This window comes from Miniopterus natalensis, chromosome 15 (assembly GCF_054644295.1).
Source record: "Miniopterus natalensis isolate mMinNat1 chromosome 15, mMinNat1.hap1, whole genome shotgun sequence".
NCBI lineage: Eukaryota > Metazoa > Chordata > Mammalia > Chiroptera > Miniopteridae > Miniopterus > Miniopterus natalensis.
In genome coordinates this window covers 29,269,985-29,296,177 of record NC_142095.1, presented here as the reverse complement: position 1 = coordinate 29,296,177, position 26,193 = coordinate 29,269,985, and the positions used below count along the sequence as shown (strand labels likewise).

The following is a 26,193-nucleotide window of genomic DNA, read 5'->3' as shown; positions in this document are numbered from 1 at the left end:
AACTAGTTACCTAACTGTATATTTAAAAATTTTATGTATTATTCTAAGTGGTTATTCTAAGTGGTTAAAGACTACAGGTGATTTTATTTAAAAGTCAACGTAATAAATGCATAATTAGAATATAATAAAGTTATCTTTCAAAGTTAAATGGATTTTTTCCTCCTTCTATCACACAGTGTTAAATGACTGGTCCCTAGTCAAACATAATGATAAAGCAAGGAAAGGATGGGAGGGTTTTTAAAGTTCTTTCAATATAACTAACTTAATTCTATAGATATAAATTCAAAATTCAATTGCGAAGAAATCAGATTATTTCAGGAGTGGGGAAGGTTGCTCTTTAGCAACAGTAAAGCACATACTACAGTAATTACTATGGTGGCTGGAATAGAACACATAAACTTACCCCTTCCCCTCCCACAGCCACTACCAGTCCTGGAAGTGCCGTCTCCTGCTGGTGATGGCTCAGCATGCCCCTGCTGCTACCTCTGCCACACCCACCAATGACCTTCATTTATAGTCTGCAAGTTCTATTACTTTCATAATGGTGCACGGTTTTGTAAAGTTTAATATGTCACACTCCACAGGACAAAGAATAATACCTTACAAAACTATGTGATACTGGGAAAATAAACACACTTGCCTCTAAGGGACCCCTACTGTCAGACACCCAAGATGAGATGGTGTTTGATCTCCAAAGCAGAGCATTTACTGAAGCATGACCCATAATGGGAACAGGTGACTAAGAAAATGGCACTTCATGGCCCTATAATCATGAAAGAGAAGACACGTGAACAAAATATAGGTGTTAATAGTTTGGGTTCAGAATTCTGACTCTGCTTGGATATCAGTAACTCAAGTTTTAAGTTAATAGTAATATAAAGCATCTATTGACAGATAGCCTTAAGCTAATGAATTCCAAAAGAGCCCACAAGCAGATATTAGATGAAGCCATGTAATGTTATAGTTTTTTTTGTGTGTGTGTATGTTGTTTTGTTTTTTAAAAAAGCTCTGGCCTTGGAGTCTGAAGGCCCACGGATTCTGTCACTGAGTGAACTTTGAGTAGTCAGATCTGTGGGTTCAATTTTATCATCTACAAAATGAGGGCACAGGGCTAGATTAGTGGTTTTCAAGCTTTTCTGGCTGAGTCACAGTAAGAAAAACATTTTACATTGGGTTATCTGTATATACAAAATACAGGAAAGTTTCATGAAACAACATCTTTCCATTGACTCAACTTATTAGGTAGAATAAACTTTGACATTTTTACCATTGTTTTATTATTTTAAAAAAATGTTAATTGCAACACATGGTCTGCTACCTAGTTTAAATAACACTGAATGACTTCCAGGCTCTCTTTCGCTACTTTCATTATAATTGTATTTAATGCATTTAGGCTTAATATTAGCAACATCAGCTACAAAGTGCTAAATTTTCTTTGTCCTGTGTTTTCATAAATGGCAACTATTTATTCCTGATGTGTCCTTACTGCTCTGCTTAAGAAATCAGCTCTAGGCACACTTTTGGTCACCTATACAGTGTACTTTAGAAGGTTGTTGTGATATCAAATGGATTATATGAATTTAAGCATTTTGAACTGTTATAACCAAGTGTACGGATACTAATCAGGTGTTCAAGCGGCTACTCAAAATCTTTATATCTAGTAGTTTTAAATAATGCAATGTGATGTAACATGCAGTATTTTCACTGTATCCCAAAAGGAAATGCCAAATTGCTTTTTAAATATGTGTGCTTTTAATATATCTAATGAATTTGGAGAAGAACCTCAGATTACAGGACAAATGTACTGAAAACCTGAATATAAAAAAATAAAATCAGCAGTCACTTTTTTACCCTGGGTATCTCCCATGCATACATGAGGTATACATGCTAATAAACTTGCTTGTTAAAAGGAAAAAAAAAAAAAAAATCACAATATACCTAACTACACAATAGAACACTAGTCGGCTATTAAAAGTGGTGATAAAAACCTTGATTAACATGGGAAGATGACCACATGACCACAATATACTCAAAAGATAATAAAACACTGTATGATCTCTCTCTCTCTCTTTTTTAAAAGTTACAGATACTTCTCAAGTCTGCCCAGATATATACCTAAATACTAATAATGGGCATCTCTAGGGTGATGAGATCAGCTAGCTCATACAGTACCTCTCTGAGAATTATAACAAGATACCACTTTCTCCAGGCAGACCCCCATGCTCTAGGGTATACAGCCTGGTGGACTGAGTGTGGATTTCAGCCTCCACACACCACTCCCCCACATGCCTTGGAGGGGATGCCCTTAGATTGAGTTAATTGGATAATATGGATAATTTTCACCTATTTATGCTATTCTGCACTGGCTTACTATTATTACAATAAATAGAAATTTACTATTTGTTGACAAGCATAATACTTTCTTTTCAATTCTGAAAAAAGGTCTTGCCCTACTCCTGCTAAAACTAATCCCAGCTTTACTTGTACTACACTTCTACTGCCCTTATAGAATGCCCTATCCTTTGATAATTTGTGCACGTTATCTATTTAAATGCATATTCCAAATAATCTCTACCCAACATCATATAATACAAAGGTCAGATATAGGGAGAAGAAATGTCATTCTAACACAAAGTGAAGATACTAATCACTGGAAATGAGAAGGCAATGAGGAAGGGAGAAAGGAAGTTAGTCTACAAAACTTGATACCTTTCCACGACTCAAAAATTCCTTCGGCAAAAGTTAACACACTCTAGAAACAATAATAATTGTTCACAACCACCGTCCCCCAGATTTAACTCTGGATGCAAGATGTATTTCTTCAACATACAAGTGGGTTCCCAAAAGACAACCATTTAAATGAAAATCATGAGTGATTACCATGCAGTTAGGCAAGGCATTTGTAAGATAATACAACCGCTGGACTAGGATTAAAGAAGAACTGGGTTCTTTTCTTGGCTCTGTGGAATATGTAATTTTACACAAAGCAAAATCACAACCTCTCCAGATTTTTTTCTTCTCCAACGTGGGGGTTGGGCTAAAATACCTCCTAGGCCGCCTTCAGCTTGAGATAGGACTGAAGCCACCTTTCCATCCACTCTGGAGGAGCCGATTTCAGTCAGCAGCAACAGTTTATTTTCTAAGCCATGCCTAATTTACTCTCTTCATGCTTCTCTTAAAAATGTGCCCACATAGTTCTCAACTCTAGAAATTTATTCTCACTCAGGAAAAAAAAAGATCTGTCAGGACCCACTTAAGAAATATTTTTCAAAAGGCACACAAAGAGTAAAATTTATCTCATATTTCGAAAAAAAAGAGGCACCCTAAAGCAGCAGTACACTGGTGAATGATTTAAGTATTTCTTTTAAAACAAAGAACTCACGCATAGAAAAACTGCTAACATACAACCATCACGCGTTCTGAAGGCACAGAAAACCATCGTGTCAGTCGGATAAGATTTACTTTCCCCCAAAGAAGCACTTTTTCTAAGGAAACGTCTGTAATTAAAAAGGAATTAGGGAGGAACCAAGCTTTAAAGCGTCTTTTCACTGTCCAAATTCAAGTGCATTTCCGTGGACGATGTACTTGTGTGATTAACTCACCGCGGGATCCATGCAACCCACACACTTAACACTCACTCTCACTCTCCGGCCGGCTGGGGCGGCAGCGTGGAGGAGTCACAAGATAGCGGCGGGAGTGGAAATTTCCTCTCCCGGGGCGTGGGGCAGGGTCTGGCTTCCCCGAACCGCTCGGCGCTGCTGGCGCCTCCGCCAGGGCCTCTCTCGGCCCGCGCGCTCCGTACAAAGGAGGCCCGGGCGCTCGGCCCCCCGCACGCTCGGGGCTCGGCTCCGAGCTGGGGTCCCCGGCTTCCGGCGCCGCTCGGGGCGGGAGGCCCGGGCAGCACGTGCGCTCTGGGCCGGGAGGAAAAGATCGGCGCGGCCGGGCCGGGGCTGCCCGCGGTCCTCGGCCGCAAGAGACGGCCCTCCTGTCCCGCGAGAAATGAATGGGCCGCGCTCCGCCACAGCCCGGGTTAGAAAACCGGAGGCCCGAGGCGAAGACCGCTGCGGGCGGCTCCTGCGGGACCCCGCGCGGGGCACCGCCTCCCGCTTTTTCTTTCCCATCCGACCCCCCGCCCGGCGCCCCCCCCGGACCGCGGCCGGCACCGGGCGCCCAATCGCCGCCCGCTCACCCCAGCTCTTGGCCGTGCGCCCCAGGAACTCTCCGGTGGTCGGGTTGTAGATGAACAGCTTCCACTCGGCTAGGGTCTGGTTGAAGGTCTTCTTGTCTTTCTTCGTCATGGTGCGTGCGCCGAGGGCGAGGGGAGCGGCGGCCGCAGGGGTGGAGGCGGCGAGGAGCGCAGAGGCGCGTCCCGGCTCGAGCGGCGCAGCCCGGCGACGGCGGCAGGAGGCGGAACGGCCGAGGACACCTCCTCACTGCCGTGGGCACTCGAACCGACTGCGCCGCGCCGAGCCGGGCTGCCGCTGAGGCCGCGGGAGCCTGACGTCTCCGCCCGCCGCAGCCAATCCCCGCGCCTCTGAACCGCGCCGCCGCCGCCGCCGCCACCGCCTCCCGCCCGCGGCCTGGCGCGGCCTGGCGCAGCCTCGGCGGCGAGGCCCCGCCCACCGCCCCGCCCACGGCCCGGGGCCGGGCCTCGCCCCGCCCCGCTCAGCGGTTCCGGGCCTGGCTGGGGGAACGCCGCGGGCTCTATCCGGCCCGGCCGGTGGACGTAGAAACTACGCGGGTCAACTTCACAAATCTCGAAGGCTTCATACGAAGCAAATTTGTAATAAGGAGCAAAAGGCGGCGGCCCCTCCCTCAGGTTTCCCAGGAGGAGGAGTCGGGAGACGCTGCGGGCGGCCGCCCTCGCGGCTTCGCGCCTGCGGCTGCGCGGCGTGGGCTCAGCGCGGAAACGACGCTTCTCCGCCCGAGGCGTCCTCGCCGGGACCGGACCTGACCTCCCGCTCGGCGGCCGCTCCCACCCGTCTCCAGGCGGTCGCCTTTGAGCCCTGTGACGCGACAGAAAGGCCGCTTGCAGAGACGAGCGTATCATCCCGATGCCGCTGCTCAGAGAACGCCCGTCCTTGGCTCTTCGGACGGGTTTCACCGGGACTCCCGAGGGACCGGGAATTCCATCCTAGACGCGCCAGTCTTGACCCAGCGGAGTGACATTCTCCGATCGAGGAAGTCAGTACACAGGCCATGCTTTCCTGAGGTCCCTGTCGACGAGAAGCCCTTTGCTTTTTCTCAGTCACTGAGGCTCTTCATCCACAGGAAAGCAGTTCTTCGCTTCGGGTCGGCGCCCCTGGAACGTCGCCGGCTCCCCGCGTTCCCCGCGGCGCGAGCGAGCCCCGGGCGCGGAGCGCAGGCCGCCGTCTCCTACGCGGGACGGAGCTCCGCGGGCCGCGCGCCGCCGCCGCGAGCGGAGGAAAAGGTCTCGGGAGGAGCCTGGGCGCGAGGTGCAGAAATGGAGCACTGCCTCTGTTCTTTTATTTTTATTTTTAATTAGCAAATAAAAATGCTGAATGAGGAAATGTAGCATACATCTTAATGTTTGCAATGATGCCTTATAATCCATCGGGAAGTGGACACCACCTGCAAATGCTAAAGGACTAAATAGATAACAATATTCTGGCTTTTCCCGTTTCCTCACTTTGCTTATCCAAGCTAGGAATTAGGAGTTACATCTCCCACAAATGGAAAGAGATAGGAGAACATAATATTATAAAATGATCCCCCCCACACACACACACTTAGGAAAGCTAAATGTAGAATTATGACTTTGTGAATAACCAAACTCCAGGTTCTTTTTTGAGCCAGTGACATCAAAATATTTGTAGAAGCGTTTCGTGGAAACTGGCATGAAATTAGTCATTAGAAATAGGAAAGCAACGTGCAAGTGGACTACAGTGCATTTCTTTATTGCATAAGCAAGGTTGAAAGTAGTTATGGAAGTAAACTTTTTATCATTAAAAAATCTAACTACAAATTAGAAGAAAGCTAAAATACCAATAGTTGATAATGGGCTTTTTAGTTTTGGTAAGAGGGAAGATAGAGTCTGTTTGGAATAAACCACAAAATCCATCAGCTTTATTTATTTTGGGGGGGGGGGGGTGTACGCACTGAGAAGTAATTACTTGGCACGTCCAAGTGGAAAACATGGCAAGCAAGAACATTATGAAATAGTGTTTCAAAGATACTGAATGCTGTCAGATATTTGTAGTTTATATATTTTTAGTGGTGATATGACTTCCATATTTAGTGATTTGTGGTTTTCCAAATAGGGATTTAAATACAAGTATAATTCGGCAATTTCAAAACCCATGCCTAATTTAATACAGTAACAGGATCCAACAGATTTCAGTTTGGGGAAAATTTTATATTCTACTCCAAAACATGGGAACTACTTATTTCTGATAATATAATACTTGAATGTTAACTGGAAGAGAAAATACTGAACCTATTGGGGGATAGTGGACTATGAAGTCTGAGCAGATTTAACATAAAATTTTATCACAGCTTTATCCCCTACAAGTTTATTTTACTATACCTAAGCCTCCCTTTTAAAAAAAGAAATTATTGTGGTCTCTGTGGTGCAACTGGTTAGCACCTTAGGCTGTTAATCAAAAAGTTGGTGATTCAGTCCCCCCAGGGGCACATCTGGCATTGTTAAGGAAGCAAAATCCTTTGTGACTCTTCCTCTGCACATTCTCTCTCAGCCATTACTCCTGAGAGGCCTCCTCCACTAAAAAAAGAATTATTTTGCCAGATAGATGATGGAATTTAGTATAATTTTTAGTATAAGTATATTCCATGCAATATCTGGGACATACTTAGACTAAAAATTTTTTCTTGTCCATCTCAAATTCAAATTTAACTGGATATCTTGTATGTTTATTTGCTAAATCTGCCTACACTACCTGTAGAGGATACCTGTGAATCCCACTGTAGTGATAACAACAATCATTTATACATACTTAAGTCCTAGGCCCTGTGCCACTTGCTTAGTATCATTTCTTTCTTAATCTTCACAAATACCTTAAGGAAGGAGGTGTTGTTTTCTTAATTGTGTAAATGAGGAAACCAAGGCTTAGTGAAATCAAGTAATTGGCCCATGGTCAAAAAACTATCAAACCAGCCGTAGCCGGTTTGCTTAGTGGTTAGAGCGTCAGCCTGAGGACTGAATGGTCGGAGGTTTGATTCTGGCCAAGGGCATGTATGTCGGTTGCAGGCTCGATCCCTAGCCCCGTGGGAGGCAACCAATGGATGTGACTCTCTCACATCGATGTTTCTCTCTCTCTTCCTTCCACTCTCTATGAAAAACAATGGGAAAAATATCCCCGGGTGAGTATAAAAAAACAAAACAAAACAACAACAACAAAACTATCAAACCATAGCACATGGGTTCAAATGCCCATCTCCTCCACTACCTCTGCAGTGAACGAGGGCAGAGCTCTGGGCAAATTTCACAAAGCTGAGGCGGCCGAACCACAGAAACAGTTGTCAGCCAATGATTGAGTGTACTCTCCAGTCAGCAGAATACATTTTCTACTTTCTATGGGCACAAATAAGATATTTTGACTCTTGCTTTGCTAAAACTCTTACTTTGTTAAAACTCTTAGTTTATTCCTAAAGTTTAGACTCGGGTGTACAGAAAAAAGTACTTCAGTTCTTCTAGCAGCATCTTATTTGTTACCCTGTGTTATCACTGATGTGACTGGTAATCACTGAAAGACTATTTGTCCTTCAGAAAATAGATATTAAGATGTCCTTAGAAATAGCCCTTCCTGAGAATCATATGTACATGAGTATACTGAAGGCTCTGAAAAGTCAAAAAGAAAAGAAATAGTCCTTCCCCACAAGTGGCAGCTATAATTGTGAGGCACTTTATTGTATCTGAGAAACATAGCTGTGAACACAATACTCCTCTCCACAGAAAATGTACTTTTCCACACATTGATTTTAATATTTTTTACTAATACTTTAACAAAAAGCATCTCTATATCCTTTGCAGATTAAAGGGCAGACACTTGCACTATTGATAATCTTAAATTAAATGAACCAATGTTTTGGCCCAGTAGGTTGAGCATTGTCCATGCACCAAAAGGTCACCTGGTTGGGGTTGGGGTTGTGTACAGGGGGCAACCCCATGGATGTTTCTCTCTCTCTCTTTCCCTCTCCCTTCTTCTCTCTTTAAAATCAATAAAAACATTTTTAAAAAAATGAACCAATGTTTTGTAAAGCATGAGCACAGTATCTGGCACAGAAGGTGCTCTGTAAGATTTTTGTCGTTATAATTTTTAATTTTGTCATCCACTGTGTTAGGTGTTTTACGAAAAAGTGTATATTATCTAACAGGATAATACACTAAATGAAAAATAAATTTAAATGATGAACGCAACATAAAAGAGTATTTAATTAATAATTTAGTTATAAAATTTACAGGAGTGGATGGAGGTGTAGGTGAAACAAGAATGGCAGAATGTTGATATTTATTAAAGCTGGGTGATGGGTATATAGGGCTTATTATATTTTGTCTACTTTGTTTATCCTTGAAATTTTCCATATATATATATTTTTTTTAAATTGGGGCAAGCACAGGTTGCAATAGCACAATGGCCTTGCCTCTTGCTTTGCAGCTCTGCACCAAAACTGCTGGAAGTGGACCCCAACTGCTCCTGCCCCACTGGTGGATCCTGCACCTGTGCTGGCTCCTGCAAATGCACCTCCTGCAAGAAGAGTTGCTGCTCCTGCTGCCCTGTGGGATGTGTCCAGTGTGCCCAGGGCTGTGCCTGTGAAGGAGGATAGGAGGATCCCAAGTACAGCAACGTGCTCAAACCTGTGGGGTTTCTTTTCATTCTACCCTGACCCATTTGCCATATTCTCTTCTCCATGAAATATGTGAAGGATAATAAAAGCAGTTGACTTAAAAAAAATTGGGCGGAAAGTATAGGCAATTTTCCTTATGCGCACTTTTCTGGTTCGCTTAGTTAAAAACAACCAAAAGAAGGTATAGATTTAATATTTTTCAAAAGTTTAAAAAGCTGATTATATATATATAATCATATGTAATGGCATATATGTATGCAATCAGAGACAAAAAATTATTGAAAATTTAAAATATAATTAGTTCCTAAAAGAAATTAATAATAAAAATCAACGTAAGAGCTGAAAGAAAGGGTCAATGGAATTTTCCAAAGTGTAAATAAAGCAGAGTGGCAGAGGGAAAAATATTTTTAAAAGCCCAAAGACTATAGGAAGAACAAAATTCAACTAATAGTTCCAGAAGGAGAAAAAAAAAAAAAAAGGAAGGGAGTCCCAGCTGAACATGGCTCAGCGGTTGAGCATCAACCTAGGATCCAGGAGATCACGGTTCAATTCCCAGTCAGGGCACATGCCTGGGTTGTGGGCTTGATCCCCAATCGGGGGCTTGCAGGAGGCAGCTGATCAATGACTCTCTCATCATTGATGTCTCTCTCTCTCTCCCTCTCCCTTCCTCTCTCTGAAATCAATACAGATATAAAAAAAAAAAAATGGAAGGGGAAAAATAATGACAGAAATAATAGAAGAAAATTTCCTAGAGTTAAGGAAAGATAGAAATCTTCAGACTGAAAGAACTTACTGAGTGCCAAGCAAAATAAAAATAGGCCCACACTTAACCATAACCTTGTTATCTTATACTACATCAAATACTAAGAAAAGATCCTAAAAGCTTCCAGAGAACAAACAACAGGTCAACTACAACAAAACAGAAATCTGATTGACCCCAGTCTTCTCAGCAACAACACTCAGTGCCAGAAAACAATGAAGCACTGCCTTCAGAATTCTGAGGCTTAGAATACCATTCCCAGCCAAACTGTCACTCAGCTGTAAAGGTAAAACGAAGAAATGTTCAGATATGTAAGAATTCAGAAATTCCACCTCTCACTTATCCTTTCTGCAAAAAATCAGTTAAGGATGGACCAGTAAAAAGAAAAGGAATCCAAAAATGAGAAAAACCTGGGATCCTAGAAACACTAGTCCTAACCCAGGAGTGACAGTGAAGGGAAGGCCTAGAATGAAGGGACAGCTGTACAGCAGGGAGCAGCTGGTTTTGAATGGACAAAGATGCCTTCAAGCAGAAAGTTGATTCCATGCCACAGAGACAGGGATTAAGGTCCTGGATAAAGTTTAGTCATATAGTGAAGGCATATGCTTTTGTTAAGAAGGATAATGGAAAGCAATGGAAAATATCAGAAAACTATCCCAAATAGAAAGCAAACTAAAATGTGGTATTATTTTGAACAATTAAGAAAATAAAAAATAAATAAGAAAGTGTTTGAAAATGTCATTATTTGAGCTTGATGTTTGAAGCATCTTTATCTATTGGCACAGAGCTAGTGATACAGATTTACCTTTTCTATGCTAACTGATGAATTTTGTTCAACAGTGAATACTATTTACATAATCAAAATAGTGTAATTGCAGTATATTGGGTTTTGATTCTTGGAATCAGCTGAATGATCATTCATAGAACAAAATGTAAATGTTGTAGACTGACAGCATGAAGTAATGGTGGAGCTGACAGATGTCAAGAGGTCAATGGAGGAGAGAGAGTTGAAGGAAGAAAGCTGAAAGAAAATGCAGAAGTGTTCTTTATTTTACGAAGTAAATAAGGAGGCAAGAGATTGTTAAGAATTAAAGAGTTTAAAGATGATGGGGCTGGAAATGTGGGTTTAAAGTTATATTGCCCTGACCAGGTAGTTTAGTTAGAGCGTTGTCCTGATACACCAAGGTTGTGGGTTTGATCCCTGGTCAGGGCACATATAGGAATCAACCAATGAATGCAGAAATAAGTGGAACAACAAATTCATGTTTCTCTCTCTCTCCCCCCCAAATTGATAAAACTATTTAAAGTTATAAATATAACCTTTAAAAAACAAAGTAAATACTAAATAAAACTATGTGTTACTAATACTAAAATAACACTGTGACTAACAAAATATGGAATGGAGTATGAAGTGAGAGACATAGGACATAAATACTCATCGATTGTCTTCCTTAGCAGGGAGTTAATAGTGTTTAAAGCTGACATAAAAAAATAGTATAGAAGCAAATTATTTAGAGCTAAGAAGGGAGTGACTATCTTAGTGTGTTTGGGATGGTAAAACAAAATACCATAGACTGGGTGGTTTATAAGCAACAGAAATTTATATGCCATAATTCTAGAGGCTGGGAGTGCAAGATCAGGGCGCCTCCAGCGTAGCGGAGCGAGCGCACTCTTCAGGTGGCAGACCTCTGGTTGGACCCTCACACGAGAGAAGAGGGGAAGGGATCTCCCTGGCTGCTCTTTGACAAGGGCACGAATCCCATTCCTAAGCACCTAGTCACCTCCCCAAAGCTCCAAATTCTAAACCATCACCTTGGAGGATAGGTTTCAACATACAAATTTTGTGGGATGAAGGTCATAGCAGTGACCACATGAAATAAAGCTAGGAAGGACTTAAAGATTGTCTCCAGGGAGTTTGATGAAAGTCACATATGTTTTTTTTCAGCGGGATGGGGGACAGGTTACATGTTTTTTTCATTTTTAATCCACTTGTATTTTTTGATTTTTTTTTTTTTTTTAAACTGTGTTGTGATACTTTGATAGTTTAAATTAATGGTTGGGGGAAAATTTCAGTATATAATTGGCTCCTCCCTTGGTAAACTCTGAGACCCACAATCCCTAACTGCAATCTTTTTTTCCTTTTTAAAGGAAGATTTAAGTTCTTCAGTAACAGGGTAAGAACTAACATTTAAATAAATCATTTACAAGGAATTAGGTGAAAACAAATGAGATTTTGACCTCTGAAGATAACAGTTTCATATAGTTTTATATAACATATGCTCTTTTCAATAAAAATGTGTGAAAGAAGCCAAGACCACAATTATGGCCTTTAATATACCATACATTTAGCTTTTTATATTGATTTTTGTATTTAACTAAAAAAAAATTTTTTTAACCCCACAGAACTCTGTCAAAAACACAAAACTATTTTATTATTTTTATTTCTTGACTGTATTGGTGTGACATTGGTTAATAAATGTATATAGGTTTCAGGTGTACAGTTCTCTAACACATCATCTGTATATTGTATTGTGTGTTCACCACCCCAAGTCAAGTCTCCTTCCATCATCATTTATCCCCCACCTATCTTCTTCTACCTCCCCCCAACCTCCCTTTTCCTATAAAACTATTTTCAATCACAAAAAGGGCTACGCCGCCAATCAGTCTCCAGTGAGTTTTGGTAAACTTCTGTTTGACATGTCTATTACAAAGCAACCTGATAATTTAATTCAAATTTGAAACTAAATGGATGTCACATGAAGCCATCCATTAAATAATCAGGCCCCTTGGACATGTAATAGGTTGAAGTAATCCATACTACTATTTTTCTAGTCTTTCACGAAGAGCACTAACTAAAGAGGGAACAAAAACAATTTCCTTGCACAAGGGAAAAAGAACTTCAAAACAATGTGTCAGACTTAGTCATTGTTTTACAGCAAACCTCGATAGTATCTGAATCTCAAAAGTTTGCTCTAGGCTTTTTAAAAAAAAAATAAAACTCATGCTCCTGATAAATTTGAGGTATTTGATTTCCTAGTCAAGAATCCTTCATGAGTCTTGTCATTCTAAACCTGAGAATTTATTTCTGATTGTTGCCATGGAGAACTAAAAGCTATAGAGAACATGTAGTTTCAAATTATAGTTCTTGTTGTTGTAGTGAGATAAGCATATTGCTCAGAGACTCCTATACCCCAGGGAAGGGAACCTGGAGATCAGCTGGTCTAAACCTTACTTCGGTTCACAGAGGCCTAGAAAGGCTGAGAGGCCTAGAAAGCCTGAAAACTTGAGCCTACCCAGAAAGTTAATGAGATACACAATGACTGAAGAGTGTTCAGCTCCTGGTGAGACCTTCTTTCTTTTATACTGCAGTTTTCTTAACTCAGAAATTCACTATAAAAAAATACCAATGTCAAAAAAGGAAAAAGAAAGGAAAAAAAAAGAAAAAAACCCAATAAATTAGTTTAAAATGGGCTTTTTGTAAGCCTGGATTGATTCTTCAGAAATTCTGTAAATAAAAGAAGGTTGCCCTTCAGAGGTCAGGAATAATGGTGGTAAACAAAATACTTTCCATATCCTGAAGTCTAGGGCATCCTTCTGTGAATGAAGAAACGTGGCCTAAAATAATAGTAGGTCCTATCTTTTCATAGTCCACTTGTATCTGAACAAAGATATCTCACAAATAGTGGTCAGGACTCATTTCCCTCTATTCAAATCAGCTGTGGGTTTCTGGTGTGTTTGCCAGACAACTCCTAGGGCAAAGTTGGAGCAATTCAAAACTTGAATCCAATGTTCTAGTTGCCAGGACTGTGTTTTCTGATAGTATTAATGAATAACTGGCATTATTTACTTTAAAAAGCTCTTTTCCTTTCAGTTCAATGTTTTATTTTTAATGGAAACAAATTGTGTCAGAAAAGTGACTGTGTTCTTTTAAGGAGGAACTATCTGTCACAATCTGACTAAGAGGAACATGAGGGAAAATTTAAATGTCACTTTAGGCAATATCTCAACATTATTTCCTAAGAGACTTGATAATGTCTCCAGGGCCGTGGGAATTGAAGTTCCTTGAACTACTGTGTTGCAACCGACTCACTGTATGACCACAGCTAAATTAGTTCTACATAAATTCGTTATCTCTAATGGATTGTGTTCAAGTATACAACTCTGCTTTACTGGGGATATTATGAGTAAAACAGTCTTTTGGTTAAATATTGGTTGGGGAGTTCAAAAATCTCCATAAATACATATTGTGTTTCAACTTTCTGCAAATCACATAAGCTTTTATTGGTTAATAATCTTTCTGTAGCAAGAAACAGAAATCAAACTCAAGTTGACTTAATAAGGAGAATTTACAGGTGAACATAGCTTAAAATCTGGAGGTCAAACCTTCAGGAAAGGTTTCACCCGGAGCCTGTATAAAGTAAATAAATCCTGGATTCTTGCTTTCCACTTATTTGTTTCATTACCATAGGATTTGTTTTGAGAAACTTCTGGCCCTACATACTTTCAGGTTCAAATCCAGCTGAAAAGTGAGACTCAATAGCTTAAATAAAACTCCCAAATTAGTCTCACTGGCCCCTTTGGCCTCCTACTCGCCTGACTTGGTTAATGTGTTTGTTCTATACCAACCATGAAGGCCAGGGAGAGGGGATATGCTGATTGGGTCATGTCCTGCAAGGTCCACTCTTGACCTGAGGGTACAGTCAATTCTTCTCAAATACAAGGTTCGGTGATTTGGAATAGTGTTAGGAAAAGTGAAGGGGAGGTAAGTCCTACAACCTTCTACTTAAATGCCTTCAAAAACTAGCATCTCAACCTAGAGTCATTCATGAACCCGTTGATTCATTCAACTAACATTTATTCAGGGCTACTATACATGAGATCTTGACTCCATTCTTTTTCACTCCATTTCCAGGCTCCCCTTTAAGAGCAAGCACCAAGAATTGGACCTCAAGCTGGGGGCAGAATTATGAGAGGTCAGGAAAACTGGTCTCACAAGAACCTCCATATTTTTAGGGCTTGTTCCTTACATTTTTCTAGTTTCTGGGAAAGGAAGACAAGCAGCCATTCAGGAGCCCTACCCAAGCACATCTTCCTGCTGTACCATTCACAATCTGGGGGGTTAAGAGACTCCTTCAAGCCCATTCACAGGCCCAGGTTACGAACCATTGGGCTATATGATCACTAAGATATACGAGTGATCCACTTCTGGATATAAGATTTACAATGATATTATGATTTGACAGGAACATCTGAACCATAGTCTTGCTCTTCTGAATGGCCAAGGAAAGAGAAGCACACTTCTTGGGAGAGGCCACCCCTTACCTAAATTGAGGGGAGGAGTAGTTACAGCATTTAGTGGTTGGACTTAGGTTCCCAGATGCCACCCAAGTCCCAGGTGGAGTTAAGTGAGAAAACTTAATCTCTGTAGCATGTGGGTTATATAAAACAGAAAGGGACAGAAAGTGTTCATATATTTTGGGTGATCCCACTGACAGAGCCCAAAGCAGCAAGGGTGATAACAGCCCAGGCTCCTTTTGAGAAAGCAGACTTTGGGAAAACATGTATAGAAAATGAGAGACAAGTACAACGGAAATGTTTTGAGTGTGCGTGCTCTGTTTACAAAGCATCCTGAAATAGCTAAATGAGTTGCTCACATCTAGGATGAAAAGGAGGCCCTGGTGATTGTACCACGGCCTGGTGTTAAGCACGGTGCTCATGCTAATTCTCTCTCTTCCTCTGACTTGCTAACTCTGTGGACCCTGAGGATCCACAGATATTTCCTTTCTTAGAGGGAAGAATGTTTTGGTGTCCAACAGGATGCTCTGATCCTACTGGTGTAGATTCTGGAACTTGTTTGAGGGTAGACACACCTAAAGTAAACTTGAAAGGTGAGAGAGGAAATGGAAAAGGGAAGACAAATATGAAAAGTAGAGAAAGATAACCGCAGGCCTTATGACCCAACTTGACAAAAGGGTGGAAAGTAAGATGTCATTTGATTCTTACCAAGATTTGACTTGCTACGTCTATAATAAATGTTTTAGTGAAAGTCCTTCGAGTGTTGTTGAGGGAGAAAAAGGTAGTAGAGTAGAAAGGTAGGATCTTATTTCTAAAACAAATGCATGTTGGTCAGGAGGGAAATCAAATCCATGCTTTAGTCCCCCCCCATCCTGACCCTATGTCTGCAGGACATCCTCCTAGAGCATGGCTCTGAGCTGGCACTGCCACTCACTGCCTGTGGCCTTTAGGGATGGGTTCTCTCAAATAGGCTAATACCAGCAGAGATTAACTTCCTTTTGTGTCCCCCAGATTTACAAATAGAGCTGATCCTCAGTTATTTTGAAAGCTGGGGAAAGTGTTAACTTGCAAGTCTTTGTAAGAGGGGCTTAGTTAGGTGATATCTTTCAGACACTTGGGACTCTTTGGATGAGCCAGCCTTCTAAAGTGAACGTGTTTTGATTTCTGGAGTTAACTTGGGGGTTGAAAGGGGGTTTACACACACTAAACACAATGCTTATTGTCTTCATAGTTTTTACCAGGGTCAACTCCTTTTAGAACCCGGGAGGTAACCGGGTCTTTTTCTCATAGAAGTAGTCTGTTAGCCTTTCTGACTGCAGTTATTCTGAGGCAGCAGTTCATCTGTCTGGTTTAATGAACTGGTCTTGGAGCTTTTGCTTGGCTGCTAACTACTCTGCCTCCCACCTGCAGGCTCAGTGAGGCCTCCAACTCTAGGGACAATGCTTGTGGGCAGGAGGCCTCCAGAGCCCTGGTGAGACACTCCCTAGCTCAAGACAAAGTTGGTCTTTCTCTTTCCTGCCACTGTCTTCACTTTGGTTTCTGATTCCTGGAAATCAAGTATCTGCCTACCTTTTTTTCCTGGCTGACCCTTGCTCTGTTTCAGAGTTCCTAGTAATTGTGTTCCTTAGTGAGATTATTGCCCTTTCTTCCCTCCATTAACTAGATTTCTCTGACCTTGAGTCCTAAACTCCTATGCCTGAGTCATCTGCATCCATTTCACCTCTCCTTGGCATGGAATCACTTACGTGGTACAGGTGTAAGAGTGTTAATATTTTCATTTGGGGCATATATATCACTTAGCTTTAACATTTTATTTTATTTTACTTGTTTGCTCATTTATTTTATTTATTTAAAAATATGTCTTTGTTGATTTCAGAAAGAGGAAGGGAGAGAGAGAGATGGAAACATTAGTGATGAGAGTCATTGATCGGTTGCCTCCTGCATGCCTCCTACTGGGGATAGAGTCCTAAATCTGGGCATGTGCCCTGACCGGGAATCAAACTGCGATCTCCTGGGTCATAGGTTGATGCTCAACTGCTGAGCCACATCGGCAGGGCATGAGTTGTTTTCAGTGGGATTCAAAGCATTCAATACATTTACTAAGTCAGGTGTGAAATTTTCTGCCTATTAAAAATAAAAAGTTAGGCCCGGCAGGGCGTGGCTCAGTGGTTGAGTGTCGACCTAGGATCCAGGCGATCGGGGTTCGATTCCCGGTCAGGGCATATGCCCTGGTTGTGGGCTCGATCAATGACTCTCTCATCATTGATGTTTCTATCTCTCTCTCTCTCCCTCTCCTTTCCTCTCTCTATATCAATAAAGATATATTTAAAAAATAAAAAATAAAAAAATAAAAAGTTAGCCCGGCTGGCATGGCTCAGCTGTTGAGCATTGAACTAGAATCCAGGAGATGGAGGTTCGATTCCTGGTCAGGGCACTTGCCCCGGTTGCTGGCTCCATCCCCAGCAGGGGTCATGCAGGAGGCAGCCAATCAATGACTCTCTCATCATTGATGTTTCTGTCTCTCTCTCCCTCTCCCTTCCTCTCTCTGAAATCAATAAAGATATATTAAAAAGAAAGAAAGAAAGAAGAAAAGAAAAGAAAAGAAAAGAAAAGAAAAGAAAAGAAAAGAAAAGAAAAGAAAAGAAAAGAAAAGAAAAGAAAAGAAAAGCAACTCATTAACTTGCTTACATTGAATTGCATCAGCTGACAGGTACACAAGCAAGATGGGCTAAATAAATTGGAAAATCACCTAACACCTCATAAATAAGCAGGATTAAGCATAAATATCAATGTGACATGGACAACAATGAGTGAAAACATTCCAAAAAAACGTGAACTTGCTGTAACAGCCACCTGGTCAAGAATCCCGTTTTAGGTTTTTCAAGAGATTAAAAGCTTAAGAATGAAGAATCATAGTCATAACAATTGCCATAATGATTTTGCTGTTTAAAACAAGGGGAAAGAATACTGATATAATCTGTTTTGTCCCTAAGTTATCTTGGCAGAAGAAAATGAAATGTGCTTCAACTTTGCAGATAAAAATTTGTTTGGAGTATCTTTTCTGAAAGACAGAGGTTTCTGTCTTTGTTTTGTCACTGAAACAGTTCCATAGCCCAATTGCAGTATAGGATTTACAAGAAAAATTTAACTTAGAAGTGGTTTATAAAAGTACCTAGTTTTAGTATCAGGATTATGCAAGGCTAACATGCAAAATGAGCTGTAAAGCTCTTGAACTTTTTCTGAACTTTGTAACCGTTAATATTATCTGGGATATTTATGCTGTAAAAGTTTGATAGAGCTCACATATTTTTGTTCAGGTGTTCTCAGCTTCTAGTAACAGAACTTTTTTATCCAAAGAAAAATGCTCTATGCAACAATAATATATTTTTCTCAGGTAGGAGGTCTCAGAGTTGGTTCAGTGCTCAACAACATCATAGACAATCCAAATTCTTTCTGTCTCATTCTCATTGGGTCAACCATGTGTTCCCTCTGGTCACGAGGTGACTGCATCAGATCCACAGGGACATGTCCCCAAACAGGGAGAGAAGAGCAGGGTCTCCTCACACATTCTTCTCTTTTTGTTGGAGAAGAAAACCTTTCCCCAAAGCACATACCCCTCTCTATTTCTTCTTTCATTTCATTGACCAGAACTCGGCCATATGGTATCTTTAGCGGAAAAGTGATAAGTTGCCCTGGCCGCTGTAGCTCAGTAGTTGGAGCGTTGGCCTGCATACCCAAGGGTCAGGGGTTTGACTCCCGGTCAAGGGCACATACCTGGGTTGCAGGTTCATCCCTGCCCATCCCTGTTCATCCCTAGGATGTGTGCAGAAGCCAACCAATCGACGTGTTCCTCTCATATCGATGTTTCTCTCTGTTTCTCCCTCCCTCTTTTCCACTCTCTCTAAAAAGCAATGGAAAAAATGTACTTGGGTGGGGATTAACAACAACAATAAAAAAGGTGGGATTGGATGGATGCCCTGAAGCTTGGGAAGTAGCTTATTGTATGAAGGAGCTGGGAGCACCAGTGCAGGGAGCAGACCCTTTTATACCAGATTCTAGGGCAATAAACTTTGAATGGTGAGTTAGGACCAGGTTATGTAGGTCCTTGAATTCCTGGCTAAAAATTTAGATGGGATTTTATAAGTAACAGGCAACTGCTATGAGGTTTTCAGCATCAGCGGGAGGAATTGGTGGACAGGCTCTCGAATTTAAGTGTTTAATGGCCAGGCTCAGAAATCTACCCCCTCCCATTCTAAGTTCCTAATAACTAATATAAAGGGATCATTGAGAAAATATTAAGTGGGGAAAAAAAACCAGAGTGGCGTGTGCAGTTTTTCTGCTACTTGTGTTAGACATGCAAGGCCTAAGATGTCGCACATCTGAGACTATTTCTGGGAGGACTCAGGAGCCGCTGGTGGCTGTGGCTGCGCCGAGGAGAGAAAGCGGGTGCCGAGCATTCAGCGTCGCTGGTCACAGCGATGTGACCGAACGAGCCAGATGAGGAAGCAGCACTTCACTTCAGCTTGGTTAGTTTAGTTTTTAATCACAGGAGAGGGTGGGCACTGAGAGGCTGGAAGGAACTTGACATCAGAGGCCAGGCTGCCCTGGCCTCTGCTCCCCTTTATCATCATGTGGCCTTGGGACAGACTCGGCTGCTCTGGGACTCACTCCCTCACCTGTGACATACCGGCCAGAACACCTTCCTTGCCGGCCTTTGGTGGGAACTGCCCTGGAGGTGCTGTGAAGCACCGTGCGGCACCAGGAAACTTTTGGGAAATTAACGAGTTAAACATGTTTCTGGTTCTGGAAATGCCTGGAACTTTGGATTCAGTTCGGATGTTTGAAATTGGTACTGGCCCGGTGAAGGCCCGTGTGGGAGGCAACCAATCGTGTGTCTCTGTGGCATCGATGTTTCTCTCCTCCGTCTCCCCGCTTCCCTTCTACTCTCTTTAAAAAAATCAATGGAAAAATTATCCTCAGTTGAGGATTAACAACAAAATAATAGTAAAATAATGCACAGAATGACATTTTCTAACTGATAGGCCGGGTCTTGCCATTCTTATGGAGTCCTGTGGGCAAAAAGAATGACCTCCCTCCTTTCCTAGGCTGAACTTGGACCAGCCCGTCCCCTCGCACAGTCACATTTCAGGGGAAGGTCTAAGGAACTCTTTAGTTTCTGGGATGAGATTGGAAAAGTGATATGTGGGATCTCCCCCCTGTAAAGCAAAGAGTAACACAGAGCACTGATTTAATTCTTATGCCCAGGAGGTTCTGCTTAGGTACCTTATTATGACAACATTGATGGAAGCTGTTGATTCTCTGGGCACTGCTCTGGGAACGGTGTGAAAAAAAATGGAACATTGGAAGGACCGCCCAACATCTCTCCTCATTTTGCCATTTTATAAACCAATCCTTATTAGGCAATAGGAAAATGTCTGTGTAATTTCAACTGTGATCGGAAAAGTAACCACACCCTCTTCCCAGGACTTCCCTCCTCACTCACAAAACTTTTGCCTCTTGAAAAGGAGATTTTTATTCTATTCATTGAAGAATATTACATCATAAAAGAGTATTTATAGAAGCTGGGCTCCTTTCTCAAACTATAGTCTAAGATTGAATTAATTTCACATCAAAGCTTATCCTTTCTGCCGAATGGCAACATAAACGTATAGAGAACCGGTAGGTTTTTTGCTTGTGAATCATGTCCTAGGACAGGGCAGAAGTCAGAGATTGCTTTCGTTTATCTGAGGGCAAGGTCAGATGAGGGCACACACAAAGGGAAGTAAATTCACAAAGGAAGAAGATATAAGCAGGGCAGCGTTAGTACAATGCTAGGAAATCATTTTATAAAGTCATTTCTACACCCTAAATACTTACAGTGATAAAAACAAATTTCAGTTGAGTAAATTTGAAGGTCTAATAGGCTTTATTAGGCAATTCATGAATAGGGCACCATCCCATCCAAGGGTTTTACAAAATGGAAGGTTTTTATAAGAAGAAGGGTGGGGCAAGGGAGCTGTTAACAAAAGAAAAGATTATTTTTAGATCAGGACAACTTCTTTTGTGGGGAAGAGAACAGCAAGGATTTTTAAATGCCTTTTCCTTTCATGGGGTGGGGAGGGAGAAGGAGAGGGGCCACAAACATAACAGATTACCTTACTGGTGCTTGACCAGAAAATTCCAGACTGGTTAATTAAGATTACATTTCTGGAAGAGGTTTAAACTGACATTAGATAAGATATTAAATCTGAGGTTTGGTATCAGGCTTTTAGCATGAGTGATGCCATTTTGGGCCAGTGATTTTCTCTTTAATAACAAGAACCCTGTAAGATAAGCATTATTATTACCCCCTTTTTAAGATAAGAAAACTTGAAACAGCATGGTTAACTAACTTGCTTAAGGGCCACACACTGACCCTTTTAGGAGGGGCTTTTTTCCTGCCCCCCTACACACCTCAGAGCACTGGGTCTGGGGTAGGTAGTGTCCCCATGTCTTCTGATTGCTTCTTCAAGATCATTATTTCTCTCTCCTCAAAAGCTCTTAGCTTTGAAGCACATGTTATCAGACTCTATTTACTAAACATTCCTTTTTGTTGAATCAACTATAAACCCTGAAAGTCCTGAAGATTTGTATTCCCTGTCCCTCTTTCCAAATTCATGGTCATTTCAAACCCGTATGGACAATCTTGCCAACACCTTGCCTGTCAGCACCTCAACCACCTCTCTTTGGTGATCTTGTCCTTCCACCTACCTGCACCAGAGGCCAGCTTGTTGCTCCCCAAGTCTGTTTGCTTGCCTTCCTGGGCAAACTGTGTTTCCCCTCCTTTGTAGTTAGGCGGGACATTGGGACTGAATTCTACACAAAGGACTAGGGAAGGCGCTGGTACAGCCCTTTGCTTGCTCTCTCTCATTACCAGCCAGAAGGAGATGATCCAAATGAGGGTTCCCAGGCCCTAGAACAGTGCTGTCCAGTGGAAACATAATTCGGGCCATGTGTACTTTTAAATTTTCTAGTGGCTGCTTTAAAAATCACAAAAAGAAACAGACAAACTTAATTTTAATAATATATTTTCTTTAACCTAATATATAAAAAAATATCCTTTCTATATGTAATCAGGATAAAAGTGATTGAAGAGGTATTGTAGATTTTTTTTCATACTAAGTCTCTAAAACTAGATTTGCCATTTACATTTCTAGCACATATCACTTCAGATGCTAAATTTTCATCAAAAATATTTGTTTCTTATATAATTCCATAAAGTAGATGCACATATCAAAGCTGTTCCAAACATTCTTTCAACATTTTAAGTAGCATAAATAAAAATTTAAATTGTTTGTTAGTTGCACAAATCACATTTCAAGTGCTGAGTTTTGGAAAGTGTGGCCCTAGAGTCTGAGCTGCTATGGACAGAGCCCAGTGTCACTGCAAAATCAGGTCAAACTGGTCCTATGCTGTTTCTGAGAAGACCTGGAACCAAAGTTTAGACCTTGGAAACACCCTTCATGAGTAACACTTGTAAAACACCGCTCACAAGTAACCGTTGTAAACTATTAACTGATACCCCTTAAAACCTGGCCCTGACCCCTGGCTTGGCAAGACAGATTTGAGTCTTGCCTCCTGTCTCCTTATTAGTAGGCTCAAAAATAAAAACCTTTTCTTCTCTTAAAAGAAGGTGCCATAGCATAGCTTGCATGCATGTCTGGCAGCGGAACCTTGGCCTTGTTTGGTAACGTCAGGACCCTGAATGATGGCAGGGAGCCGACTTTCACTCCCACCCCATGGACAAGCATGGGGCTGTGATGTGAGCAAGAGGTAAACCTTGTGTGTCAGCCAATAAGATTTAGGGGCTGTTTGTTACAGCAGTGAGCCTGACCAATACAGTCTCAGTCACCCACGCTGTGTTTAGACAATGCTGTTACCAACAGCTCTGTCTCCTCTGTAACCTCCAGGTCAGCCTTCCTTCTGCTCTCACTTGCTATATTTTCAGCTCCTTCCCTCTAATGCTGCAACTCTGGCGATTAGTCAGCTTTCCTCCTCGCCATGGACCCTCGTCCTCTGGCTTTTATTCCCTTGCATTCTTTTCCTTCCTCCTTCCACTCTCCTTTCCTAGCAAAGCCCCCTCTCATCGGTCCTCCACTTCTCCTTCCTTTCCTCTTTGACAGCGTCTGACCTGCTACTTGTTTCCAATGAGAAGATCAAAAAAGCAATTCCATGCCCTTTTCCTACCAACCCAACCAAACTATGCGTTGGATCCCATCCCGTTACCCAACCTCCCAGCAACTCTCTCCTCTTTCCTGCATGATTTTTATTTTCTTCTAGATTGTTAAATGCATGCACACTTTATATACAGTAAGAACACTGACTTAAGTGTGTTGTTCGGTGAATTTTTGCATATGTATATATCTGTGTTGTTGCCATCCAGATCAAGATATAGAACATCTTGCCCTAGCCGGTTTGGCTCAGTGGTTAGAGCGGCGGCCCACTGACCGAAGGGTCCTGGGTTTGCTTCTGACCAGGGGCGCATGCCTCGGTTGCAGGCTCGATCCCCTGCCCTGGTCAGGGCGAGTGTGAGAGGCAGCCAATTGATGTGTGTGTGTCTCTCTCTCACGTTGATGTTTCTTTCTTTCTCTCCTCCCCCCATGAAAAGCAATGGAAAAAATATCCTCAGGTGAGGATTAAAAAAAAAAAAAAGATCTAGAACATTTCCAGCACTCTTAAAGGCTCCCTGATGCCCCATGCAAGTAAGTGTTCCCTCAAGGGTATCCGCCATTCCGACCTCTATTACCCTATATTGATCATGCAAATAAAACTTTGCATAAACGGAATATTACAGGATGTATTGTTTGTGTCTGACATTTCAGCTAGCGTTAGGTCTGTGAGAGTCACTCACCACGAGTAGCAAAAGTTCATCTTTTTTATTGCTGTGCTATGCCCCCGTGTCTCAGTACATAACCACTTACCTCTCCTACTACCTGCGGCAGAGTTAAGATGGCCAAACACTGTGTCCCCTGCTGAGAGTGGAGCCTGTGTCCCCTGGAATTGGGCGGGCCTGTTACCACTTTGACCAACAGAGTATGGTGGGAGGAGGCCTACGCTCATTCCAGGCCTGGTTTTTAAGAGGCTGGGCAGCTTCTGCGTTTTCCTGTTGGAGCCTGGAATCAATCCACTGTCATGTGCTGCAGAGCAAACTTTTGGTCACCAAAGGGCTGCTTATAGGACTGTGGCACTATAAGATTACAACGGAGCTGAGAAGTTCCTAACACCTGGTGACATCATAGCTGTCACAGCACAACCCATTACACAGATACTTACCATTGGGCTGTAACTGGCGATGGTATTCAGTACAGCAACGTGCTGTACGGGTTTGTAGCCAAGGAGCGGTAGAGGAACAGAATTTGTCACCCCCAAATGCCTCTAGCACAAGGATTACTGTTTAAGAAAAAGCAGCCATTGGAGCAGCTCTGAAAACCAACTAGAAGTTGCCCTTGCTAAAAGACCTCTACATTTTTAAGGGAAATCTCCATTTGTAAAGGGGTTGACCTTATCTCTGGATACTCTTATCAACGCAGAAGACAGAGATGCAAACCTGCACAACAACCATACCCTTGTTTACTGTGCTTTTCCAGGTAACCTCCCATAACTGACACCTCCAGCCCAACATATTTTTTTTTTGAAGTTTTTTTTTTTTTTTTAAATGTCTTTATTGATTTCAGAGAGAGGAAGGGAGAGGGAGAGGGAGAGAGAGAGAGAGAAACTTCAATGATGAGAGAGTCCCCATTGATCCGCTGCCTCCTGCATGCCCCTGACTGGGAATCGAGCCCGAAACCCTGCATGTGCCCTGACTGGGAATCAAACTGTGATCTCCTGGATCCTAGGTCGATGCTCAACCGCTGAGCCACGCCCAGCTGGGCTCAACATCTTTATTTGTCTTCAGCTGAAGATGGTATTTAAGGTGGTAGCTTCAGCCATCTTCGCTACTCAGTTTTCCTGGGTCTTTCCCCTGTATACAGGAGGTATTCATGTTATTAAACTTTAATTTGTCCCCTACACACAGGCAACTTATGAACTGTCCCCTTCTTAACTCCTTCTCCACACCGGAGCCTGGAAGCTGGCTCTCAAATCTGACCCTTGGTCCAACCTCTGGCCTAGCAACAGTTTCCTTCACTATGGTTGCACCTGCCCTCTTAAAATGCTGCCTCCAGGCCTGCAGGGTTTGCCAGGACTCACCAATAGGACGTGAACTCAGAAGAAAAGCTGGGGCCAGGGAATTCAAGTCGTAGGCAGGTAGATTTAAGCTCCGCGACGTGAAGGAATCACCTTTGGAAAGCAGGGACCCTGCCACTGGGCATGTGCAAGAAGTGGCTGAAGAAGGCCACCTCTCCGAGGGGAGCAGGGGAACATCTATACCTTGAAGGGGGTGTGTACCATATAGAAACTACATTTCTTTAATGTGACCTTTTCTCCTTTCTTTCCTTTGATTCAAACTTGCCTCATCCAGCACCCTGCCTCACCTGCCCCATTGTCCCTTGCAGGATCACTCCCTTATCATTAAGCCCTCTAGACAATGAGGTTCTGATTAGCATCAAATAACAGGAACAAAGCCTCTGGTCTATTGACTCCAGACAAAGAGCTTTGGTCAAACTGTAGATAAGGTCTAGGCCTCAGTTGCGTTTCAGCTCCAGGCCCAGAAAAGCTGCGAAACCAGATGAAGCCAGGCCGTGGCTGATGTCAGGACCAGATGCAATGATCCACTACCCTACCCTAGTGCCAACCAATCCGTAGAGACCACGACCCTGACCATGACCCTAACTCCCTTCGTCCCCATGATGAACGATTTCTCCCCTATATAGCCCATCCCCTGGAAGCCATCAGGGAGCCAGGTCTTTGAGCATTAGTTAACCCGTCTCTGGATGTGGACCACTTCCTAAAAATAAACCTTTACTTTCTATTCTGAAAATTCCTGTTCCTGTCTTACTGGGCTTTGATGAACAAAGGCAAACAGACCTCTTTAGTCCAGTAAGAATTGGAGGCCATCACCTGAAGAATCTCTTCCAAATTGAATCTTCTAAGAGCCCAAGAACTGACACTACAAAGTGGTCTAGGATTAGCTAAAGATATGATTCTTTATGTTGAAGTCCATTTTGTATTCCAGAAAATAGTGGTGGTGTTCCAGATTTAACCATTTTGAGCCTGTTTCTTTAGCTGTAAAATGGAGTCAATAAAAATAGATTGTAAATTGTAAAAACACCTGAAAATGTAAATTGGTTTTGAAGGAAAGAGACAAAACTCTTGACAGTGGTTATCTCTAAGGG

The 26,193-nt window shown here is 42.3% G+C and overlaps 1 protein-coding gene across 1 annotated transcript in view; it reads right to left on the bottom strand.

The window, feature by feature from the left end:
- Positions 1–4,406, bottom strand: part of ATP1B3 (ATPase Na+/K+ transporting subunit beta 3) — a 33,904-nt gene extending 29,498 nt beyond the window's left edge. The window contains exon 1 of the mRNA XM_087824972.1: positions 4,190–4,406. Within this exon, the coding sequence (XP_087681098.1) occupies positions 4,190–4,298 (109 nt within the window). The 5' untranslated portion in view covers positions 4,299–4,406. The remainder of the gene's footprint in view (positions 1–4,189) is intronic.
- Positions 4,407–26,193: the final 21,787 nt, after the last annotated feature.